The following is an 11035-nucleotide window of genomic DNA, read 5'->3' on the forward strand; positions in this document are numbered from 1 at the left end:
CCACTGCCCTCCAGTCTGGGTGACAGAGTGAGACTCCAACTCAAAAAAAAAAAAAGAACATGAAGCAGACAAATACTTCAGAGGCAGCTAGGTCTTTGACCACTCATTCCTCCACAGGGCTGCCTGAGATGCCTCTGCAATAGGGTGGGCTCCGCCCCCACACAGACTCCTCACCCCTGGTCAGGGTAAGAGTTCTTGAAGACAGAAAAGTCATCTTTGAGAGACCGGAGAGAAACCATTTCCTCTCCTTCCACATAGGGGCTGGCAAGGGGTGCTTCACTCCCAAGAGGCAAGGAAGACAGGTCCCAAGAGAGCCACTTGCCAAGGAAGGGGAGGTGGCGTGTCCTTCTGCAGGAGATCTGCCACCGGCCTCCCCTTGTGCAATTAGTCCAGGACAAAAGAGCAGGGTGGGAGGCTGCCAAGGGGTGGGGCCCAGATTGTGTCCCCGCTATAAGCTACTGGTTGCCACACGCTCCCAAAAGAATCGCAGCCTTTGGCAGGAGATAGAGATTTCAGGACAAAAGGCTTTCTCAGACCATACTGCAGCTTGGTGCAAAGAAGCACACACAAACAGAGGCAGCCCTCGACTGAGGGTCCAGGAGGAGGATGAGGCTGCAGAGGGGTGATTCTTTCTCACCCATGACACTAAGGAGGGTGCTTAGGGGTGATTCTTTATCACCCATGACAAGGTGTCAGAGCCACCATCTGTCCACATCACGTTCATAGACAAGAAGCCTGCTCAGTATTTACAAGCCAGGGACAGCCCCCTCTTGAGCCCCAGTCTCCCTCTGGCTCTTCCTCCAGCCTGGCTCTGAGCAGGGAGAGAAGGGGACTGTGTCTTCCCCATTCCAAGCTGTTGGACTCACCCTTGGACTTTGCATGTGGTGGGGAGAGCAGAAGCAGGCTTTGGGTCAAATGTTGGGGGTGAACTTTTTACATGAACAGCCTTAGAAACCAAAATGAGACTCTTGGATGTGAAACTGGACTGCGATATCACCAACAGATCTCACTACCCTTAGGAAAGAGGGTTTCAACGTGCAGAAGTCACGGAAGTGACTAGAGGAAAAAAGTATTTCATATATGAACACACGGAATTGAAACTCCTCACTACGATGGTTGCATTTTTCTTTAAGTTCCATTTTTAAGATCAATTTTTAAGTTCCATTTTTTTTTTTTTTTTTGAGTTGGAGTCTCACTCTGTCGCCCAGACTGGAGTGCAGTGGCCGCTCCCGGCCACCGCAGCCTCGACCTGCTGGGCTCCGGCAATCCTTCCGCCTCAGCCTTCCGAGTAGCTGGAATTACAGGCATGCGCGACCATGCCCGGCTGATTTTTTGATTTATTGTAGAGATGCGGTCTCGCTGCCCAGGCAGGTCTCGAACCCGCAGGCTCAGGCAATCCACTCACCTCAGCCTCCCAAAGGTGCAGGATTACAGGCTGAGCCACCGAGCCCGGTTAGGTTCCATTTTTAAGATCAAATTTTAAGTTCCATTTTTAAGAAAGATCTGATCATATTTCAATTCTGTCAAGAGGAAGGGAGTGAGGCCAACTGGAAGAGAATGAGGCAGGCGGGCACTTGAGGACTCTGAGTTCGCAGCGCACACTGGGGAAAGCGGAGGACAGAGTGCGCCAAGGATGGAGGATGCCAAGCAGGGTAGATGAGAGACCGGGGATTTATAACAACACCCTCTAACCACCCATGGGATTGCCCCAGCAGTCCTCAGCTCTCTGGGCACAAGCATGGAAAGAAGGGATAGTTGTGTTCATCTAGGATTTCTTTTCTCCCCCATGGACAGGGGGAGGAGAGTCAAGAGGGGAAGGTGTGCAGGGCATTGGCAGCAGGTACTGATATGATGAGCTGGGATCTGAGCCAGGTAGTGGGGAGGGCAGGCGAGCCCTGGGCACAGTGGAGAGCGCTGGGGGCAGGTGAGGATCTGGGCAGAGGGCGTCACTAACAAACAGTTCAGGAAGGTGTCAGCCACGGTGGCTGTTTTGTCCCAGTAGCTGTGATTATCGATATGCTCATGTACTGAGAGAGAGGGTCTCTGAAGTGGGTTCTAAGGGGATGCCAAAGTCACCCCAAAAATGGAGTGTCAAGAAAGACGGTGAGCCAAATGCCAAGATGTCCAACAAATGCAGGGGAGTGACAGGAAAGGAGATGAGAATGCTGGTGGAACCCCAAGGTCGGGACCTCTGAGGAGCAGAGGACCCAACAGAAGAGAACGAGGGTCAAGAAGTGGGAACGGGTACAAGAAGGACACTGACCTTGAGGAAGGGGGTGGACAGTGTCCTTAGGAGATGGCACATCTGGGTTTAAAGCAAGAGGCTGAGAGGATGTGCTGAAGGAGCTTGAGGATATAGACCTGCTGATTAAACACAAAGGCAACACCAGAGTGACCGATGGGGGGATTTGGCAAGAAGGGCGTCAAAGGGTGTTGGATCGGAGTCACAGGCAAGGAAGTAGAACATTCTAGAAGTGACAGTGCGGCAGAGGAGCCATTAAGAACAGCATAAGTGCCTCCTTATTCCATCCATAGGTAGGAAGAGCAGCACCTGGAAGTGACTAGAATCCAGGCAGGGGTGGGTCAGACTTACCCTCCACGTAGAGCAGGTGGTACTTGACAGAGATCTGAGACTTGCCCCCGGCCTCTGCCCGGCAGTAGACCACCCCCTGGTGCTCAGAATGAGGTTGCAGATACACGAAGCCTCGCTTCATGTCATAAATAATGTCCGTTCCATTGGCTGGAATTTCCTTGGCTGGGAACTCCCTGTGGAGTGTGACCTTGGCTGACAGCACAGTCACGCGACAAGGAACCACAGCCTGTCGGTCTGGGTTCAAGTATACAACATCAAAGTAGCTGGGAGAAGGCACAAAAAGTTCTCCTTTCTCTGCAAGGGGAAGACACAGGCTTATTTACTTGGAGAAGTGAGGTATGAACACCTTGAGGATTCTGGCAATACTGAGTCCTCATGTATAGAAAAGGCTGGCTTTTAAAAAATACTTTTCATTTTTGGAAGAATTGATTTTGCTTCCCATTTCCTTAAGGGAAACAAACAAGCAAAAGAAGGTATTAGTTCAAGCCCAAATCAGATCCTGAGGAAGCAGGGAAGGAGACTGACTTCCTTAGGTTAAGACTAGTTTTTTGGGGGTTTTTTTGAGTTGGAGTCTCACTTGGTCGCCAAGACTGGAGTGCAGTGGCTGCTCCTGGCCACCGCAGCCTTGACCTGCTGGGCTCCGGCGATCCTTCCTCCTCAGCCTTCCGAGTAGCCAGAATTACAGACATGCGCTACTATGCCTGGCTGATTTTTTGATTTATTGTAGAGATGAGGTCTCACTGCCCAGGCGGGTCTCGAACCCATGGGTTCAGGCAATCCACTCACCTCAGCCTCCCAAAGGCACGGAATTACAGGCTGAGCCACCGAGCCTGGCTAAGACTAGTTTTAAAACCTTGGAGCCACGTGCTGCTCCGGTGTGGAGAAATCAATGTCACAGCCAAGGTCAGAAACTGCCCAGCCATGGGGTCTCTGGAAGGCCAAACGCAAGTGACAGCACTGGTGTCTTCAGCCTGTTCTCACACTCACAGCCCAGAGGACCTGACATCTGCCAACACTAGCGGAAAGGAATGGTGTAAGGCAGAGGTGGGACCTGTCAGTATCAGGTCTACGCTTGACTTGGCCACCATCTGGTTGGGACCTTCAGTCTCTTATATTCCCTCTGAAATCACCCTGCCCGATTCTTTAAACTCTAGATGCTGGCATTTTTGTCTTACAGAAATGGGAGAAATGAGGACTGGCTTACCTGTACTGTCCTTAGAATAGACAGAGGACTCTGGATTAGGATTTTTGGGTTTTTGTTTGTTTGTTTTGAGCCAGGGTCTTACTGCGTTGCCCAGGTTGGACTGCAGTTGCATGATCTTGGTTCACTGCAGCCTTGACCTCCTGGGCTCAGGAGATCCTCCCTGAGGAGGATCCCAGGGATCCTCCTAGCTAACTCAAGTAGCTGGGACACAGGCCACAACACCCAGCTAATTTTTTTAATTTTTTGTAGAGATGAGGTCGTTGTGTCGCCCAGGCTGGTCTCAAACTCCTGGGCTCAAGCAATTCTCCTACCTTGGCTTCTCAAAGTGCTTGGATTAGAGGCATAAGCCATTGTGCACAGGAAATTTTGGGGTTTTTTTGTTGGTGGTTTCTCTTCTTTTTATTTTTTCTTTTTGTCATGGCACAGTAAATCCTTTGTTTATCTGGATCATTCTGTGAGGGAATATTATACTAATTGCTAAGAGAAATCTTTGGAGCTAATCATATCCTAACACATGCTAAATTGTTTCCTGTGTTTTCCCTGCAACGTACCTGAAATAAATAATTATTCTTGGCTTTCTCCTCCTCTAGCTTTCCTTGTGTCACAGTTGTATGGTGTTTTAGGTTAGGGATAGAGTTCCTGGACATAACATCAAATGCTTCCTGGGTCAAGAGTACTTGGGCTATGAGTACCAAGTTCAATAACATGGAGGCTCTTTCTCCTGGCTTTCATTAAGATCAGGAGCATGTGGCCCAGGGAGTGTAAATATTTTACAAGCCTTTATAACAGTCTGGGTGATTTGTGCTACTTTATGCTAAATTGACTCTCGGGCTTAGGCAGAGGCACCTTTGTTAATGTACCCAACATTCAGGTCTTCACACAGTCAGTCTACATGATGTTAGATGTGTTATTTAATCTCCCTGTGTTTCAACATCCATATTTGTGAGGAGAGAATCTGGAGTAGATAATATTAAAGACGTATTTTTAGCAATAACACTTAAGGATCTTATAGTTGTAAGATTTTAGAGGTACCTTTTAAGAGCATGTAGCATAATCTGAACTAATAAGCCAAGCCAACAGAATAAGTGAACCATCTGAATTTCAGAATACAAAAATGTCATCTGACTTCTTGTACTACAATACATGCTTCAGAATAAGTGGCCATACCAGTTGCTTTAAAAATATATTTGCAATCAGTAGTCTTTCATCTGCAAAAAAAATGTTGATATTCATTTTGATAATTATAGATTACATATGTTGCTGCAAATGTATTTCCACCCACTCAGATGACAAACATATTATTGTAAGAAAACTAAACACATGGGATTTTAGATTTCCAAAAATAAAATGAATATGTTATAAACAAAATTCAAATTACAGCAAGCTCAGTATTTAGTAATGTATTAAAGTGGTTTCCTACACATGAAAACTACAGCTCAAGCGTTTTACGATGAGAAAGCCCTGCTTCTGCTGTTTTCATCCTTGATCTGGGTGGTGGTTACATGTTCTGTTTGTTTGAGGATAATTTATTAGCTGTATACTTAGGATTTAAGTGTTTTTTCTTTACATATGTTATACTTCAATAAAAAGTAAGCAAGGAGGATCCCTCTGAGAACTTCCTGGATAAAGATAAAAGAGGAAATATATGTAGCAGTTGCTTATTCAAAAATTGCACAAACTAACAAGTCAGTTCCCCAGAAGAAGCATCGCAGTGTTTTCAGTTAAACTCTAGGAAACATACAAACATAATGAATGACAGATGTTTTTCTACATGGGTAGCTGTAGAGATGTTCTGGAAGAATCCAGAGCTAGCAGTGGAAATTTCAGCTTCTATAACAGTCCATCTTGGTTTTTCAAACCACCTATGTTCAAAAAGACAAATCGCACAAGTCCAACTCTTAGTGTTCAGGAATAAGAAAATGATCCAACTTAGCTATCTATCTGTCTATCGTCTATTTTTCTATCTAGATATTTATTTATTTTTGAGAAAGCAGGATTTATTGAGAGAACAGAAAAGCCCCCACAGTGGGAGGGGACCTGAAGAGGTTGCCTGATCCAACATATTTAATGTCACCTTTTTGGTCTGGGTTTTTGAAAGTTGAAATAAATATGTTTTAGCCTTCCTTTGGTTCACAAAAGGACTTTAGTAGATTAAGAAGGAACACATACCTTCAAAACTCAAAAAGAGCCCATAACTCTAACAGAACATTCTACTTAACAAAGCCTTCTGTTTAAAACCTTGACAAGCCAGGCTCGGTGGCTCAGCCTGTAATCCCAGCACTTTGGGAGGCTGAGGTGAGTGGATTGCCTGAGCCCGTGAGTTCGAGACCCGTCTGGGCAACTTGGCATGACCTCATCTCTACAATAAATAAAAAAAAATCAGCCAGGCATGGTAGCGCATGCCTGTAGTTCCAGCTACTTGGAAGGCTGAGGCGGTAGGATCGCCGGAGCCCAGCAGGTCGAGGCTGCGGTGGCCGGGAGTGGCCACTGCACTCCAGTCTGGGCAACAGAGTGAGACTCCAACTCAAAAAAAAAATTAAATTAAATTAAAAAATAATAAAAAAAATAAAACCTTGACGAATATTTTGGGAAGACATAAGTATGTTAATCTTGGCAAATAATCTTCATTCTCCTATTTGAAAGATGGAATAATGGTCTTTTATAGTCTTAATTGATTGCCTTTTCCACTGTTGTTTCACAGTGTGGTATCACACAAAGGGTACATGGGTAATTCCGTGTAGCATATTCCAAAATGAGGATCTGAAGGGACTGCCCAGAAACAACTGTTAGCAATTCTCCTGACAACAGATATCTATGTAGTGAGTGTCTGGCTTGCTATCAGTGCATCCATTACCTTGAATGAGAAAGGTTGGTTCAAGGCAGTAAGAACACTGGATCCTGGGTCAGAAAAACAGAGTTTGACTCCTTACTCTGCCACTTTAAGTCATGCAACATTGAGTCTCAGCATCACATTAGAATTTTTTAAATAGAGATAATAAAGTTGCCTTTACGCATCTCCTAGGAGTGTTGTAGAAATGAAATGAGATACACATGCTTCCAGAATTGTAGCTAATGCATCTTCTCACCAGAGAGGAGGAGCTATTTGGACAGGAAGGGAAAAATACATAAGGTTTTACTAAAACTTTAATGAATGGCCAGGGAATAAGATCATTAGAGTCATAGTTCTACATCATTCTGGGTTTGAAAGGTAGGTGGATTCAGGTAGCCCAATCTCATGAAAGCCCTTGCCCAGACACTAAAAGAGGATTCTGACTTCACCTGAAATGCCTCAGACAACAAAAGGACTTGGGATGGAATTTGCAAGATTCCTGAAAGCTGTTCCTCACCTCTGAACCTTGTTGGAGAACTTCATCCCTAAATTTTAGAGCTTAAAGAACTCTGCAGAGGAAAGAGGCCGAGCAGCTACTCTGTGACACCCACTTCTCAGAGTGCAAGCTACACCTTGCAAACACATCCCTCGCACTGCACGGGAGAGAGTTCTCCACTCTGACCTGCCAAGTTTTCAGGACTCTACTTAGGCTCAGGGATTGGGACTGAAGCCACAAGGCCCCCAATCCTTAGAAATCCTGCTCCCAAATCCTCAGTTCATAGTCCTCATAAGAGCAAACAAGAATCTTATGATGATGGAGTTTCTAGGAAAGAGCTTATCATAGGTTTTGGGAGCATGGTGATGAAAAGTCAACAACAGCACCATCCAATAGAACTTTCTGTGAGACAGGAAATGTTCTCTCTCTGTGCCATGCAGTATAATAACCATTGGCCATGTCACAATTTTTTTTTTTTGAGTCAGAGTCTCACTCTGTCACCCAGGCTGGAGTGCAGTAGCATGCTCATGGCCACCACAGCCTCGATCTGCTGGGCTCTTTCCAAGTAGCTGGGATTACAGGCACACACCACCACCCCACACCCAGCTAATTTTTTTTTTTTTTGAGTTGGAGTCTCACTCCGTGGCTCAGGCTGGAGTACACTGGCATGCTCACGGCCACCCCAGCATCGACCCGCTGGGCTCCGGCAATCCTTCTGCCTCATCCTTCCAAATAGCCGGAACTATAGGCATGCACTACCATGCCTGGCTAATTTTTTATTTATTGTAGAGACGATGTCTCACCAAGTTGCCTGGGCTGGTCTTGAACCCTCAGGCAGGCAATCTACTTGCCTTGGCCTTCCAAAGTGCTAGGGATTACAGGCTGAGCCATTGAACCTGGCCATTTAAAAAAATTCATTGCAGAGATGAGGTCTCGCCAAGTTGCCCAGGCTGGTCTTGAACCCCTGAGCTCAGGTAATTCTCTCCCCTCCACTGCCCAAAATGCTGGGATTACAGGCATGAGCCACCACTTCTAGCCTCATATGTCACAATTAAAATATGGCAAGTCATCGAGAAAGTTTCTAATTTTATTTCATTTTAATTAATTTTCATTTAAATTTAAGCAGTTGCATGTGTCTAGTGGCTGCCGGATTAGATGATGCAGGTACAGACCCTAGAATCAGATAGTTCTGTGTTCAAATCCTGGTACCACCACTTACATATTGTATGACCTTAAGGACTTCTTTAATCTCTCTAAGCCTCAACTTTCCCCTCTTAAAAAAAAAAAAAAAAGGAAAGGAAATGATATCTGTATTTACCCTGAAGGCTTGTTGTAGACTTACATGCAATATTGATATAAGGCACTTAGCCCAGATCCTGGCAAACAGTGAGTGCTCTTATTGTCATTTCTTGCTATTCAGCAAGCAATGGGAACCTTCAGTTCTGGGCCCAGTTCGGAAGTTTACATTTTACCTGTAAACAAGATGTAGGTGGAACCTGTTTTGGCCTCGTCCCTTCTGCAGATGTAGCCGTTGCAGAGCTGCGCCCAGCAGCTGAATTCACCCGTGTCAGCGGAGGTGGAATTGACCAGAGTCAACTGGCCATAGCGCTCGTGCTGCTTGACACTATGAACAAAAGAGATAAAAACTCAAAGCAGGTCAGACCTGGCCCAGGGGCCCTCCAGCCATCACACCCAACTCCACTGTTCTCCAGGGAGTGGCTATGGGCAGACTTTCCCTGCCCTCTCTCCAACGGCACAAACTAATAAGTGTATTCAGGGAAAATGGGTGTATGGGGGAGGCAGAGAGAAAAGCCTTTCCTCAAAGGAAACAATAAATGACCATGATGTTTGCCAGGGAGAGGAAATTCTCTTTGGCCTCAGAACTGGGGCTTCCTTAAGTAAAATCATTGGTGCATTTGCTACACAACCTCAGAAGCTCAGCCAAAAAGCCTTGGGCTGGTGTTTTGCTTTAGCCTATTTCTAATGAATTCATTTAAAGCAGGCAAAGTGAATGAAAGCACACAACATTCTCCAATATTCAAAATCCCTTTCATCAATAAGGATAAGGCTCTGAATATAAGGTTGGCATCTTAGAGATGCCACATTATCATAAAACAAATACAGACTTTCCTTTAGAAAAAAAAATGCATTGGCTGCTAAGATTTGGAGTCCTATGTTTGCAATACTTTTTAAAAAGTACTTAGAGTCTTTGGGCATTTGGAATTTTCCTCTGACCTCACTCTATTATTTCTACTTTTATTTTCTCTTGTATTTTTTAATCTTGTCACATAGCAAATATATTTGCAAACCCCTTCCATTTCTTTTTGAAATGAAGAAAGGCATAAATATTTATTATTGAACACCAGCATTCATTAATTGTAAAGGTAATTAACTACCTTTACAATTCCCTGTGACTTATGAGTTTCAGCATGTGGGGATGCTGAAATAAGTGGGTTTTGGTTTCTGTTTTGAGACAATATCTGGCTCTGTCACCCAGGTTGGAGTGCAGTGGCACGATCATGGCTCATTGCAGCCTTGAACTCCCGGGGCTCAAGAAATCCTCCTGCCTCAGCCTTCTGAGTAGCTACAGGTGTGCGCTACCACGCCTGGCTAATTTTACACACACACACACACACACACACACACACACACACACACACACACAATTTTTTGTAGTGATGGGGAGGTCTCACTATGTTATCCAGGCTGGCCTCAAGTGATCCTTCCACCTCAGCCTCCCCAAGTGCTGGAATTACACTTTCACTCCTTTGAGAGCCACATACTCTTATGATGTAGCCAAGGGTCTTCTGTTTTCTCTTGCAGCAATATCAATATGGTGACTACTTTATGTTTAGCACATGGCAAAATGTTGGGTTGGTTGGTCCTAAACACAGCCCTGTCCTGGTTCACTGCTGAATAGCTTGTTTTGCCCACCAGTCTGCCAAGTGATGCCTCCATACTCCCACTCCATCAACGCCCTCCTTTCAACTGAACGGAAATCTCTCCTCCTGCAGGAAGCTTCTCATTAGGATCAGCGCCCAGGAATCTCCCCACTTTTTCCTAAAGACACAATCGACTCCCTTGTTCTCCACATCTCGGATACCCTTGGCTTCCTGTCATAGCACTAGATGGTAAAAACTTTGAGGAAGGGAGTGTGCCTTATTTGTTTTATATTCCCTAAGCAACAAATCTGTGCAGAGTACACAGTAAGGACTCCCTAAATACAAGTGAATTGAATTGAACCACAGTGTCAGAAAGAAGCTGGAGACGCAGTTCTCCAGGTCCTTATTTTGCAAATGAGAAAACTGAGTCTCAGACAGCAGAAGCGGTGGCTTTCCTGAGTGCCCACAGCTGGTGAAGAACTGAGCCAGTCTTTCTTAAGTCAATTAAGTATGTACTGAATACCCACTCATTAGATAGGAAAATGCATACAAATCACTTCATGCAATGCCTGGTTTATTGTATTATCCCAGTTACATCTTAATTACATATAATTATAGATTAATAGTAGTAATTGTAAATACTACTATAGCAATGAGAAATAGTACACACTCAGCATAGCAAATAAAAAATGGGCCTTCAGGAGATTACAGTTTGGTTAAGAAGTTAAAACAGCCGGGCTGGGTGGCTCAGCCTGTAATCCCGTGCCTTGGGAGGCTGAGGTGAGTGGATTGCCTGAGCCCGCGGGTTCAAGACCCACCTGGGCAGCGAGACTTCATCTCTACAATAAATCAAAAAATCATCCGGGCATGGTAGCGCATGCCTGTAATTCCGGCTACTTGGAAGGCTGAGGCGGAAGGATCACCGGAGCCCAGCAGGTCGAGGCTGCGGTGGTCAGGGGCGGCCACTGCACTCCAGTCTGGGCACCGAGAGAGACTCCAACTCAAAATGCCTATTTTTTAAAAATAGAGA

General features: G+C 45.3%; 1 protein-coding gene across 1 annotated transcript in view; it reads right to left on the minus strand.

Moving 5' to 3' along the window:
* PDGFRL (platelet derived growth factor receptor like) overlaps nt 1–11035 on the minus strand; it is a 62750-nt gene that overhangs the window by 4641 nt on the left and 47074 nt on the right. Inside the window, exons 5-6 of the mRNA XM_021713836.1 lie at nt 8596–8747; nt 2594–2887 (exon numbers count right to left, since the gene is read on the minus strand). Of these exons, the coding sequence (XP_021569511.1) occupies nt 2594–2887; nt 8596–8747 (446 nt within the window). The remainder of the gene's footprint in view (nt 1–2593; nt 2888–8595; nt 8748–11035) is intronic.

Source organism: Carlito syrichta, unplaced genomic scaffold, assembly GCF_000164805.1.
Source record: "Carlito syrichta isolate Samal-C Ts95f unplaced genomic scaffold, Tarsius_syrichta-2.0.1 Scaffold304757, whole genome shotgun sequence".
NCBI lineage: Eukaryota > Metazoa > Chordata > Mammalia > Primates > Tarsiidae > Carlito > Carlito syrichta.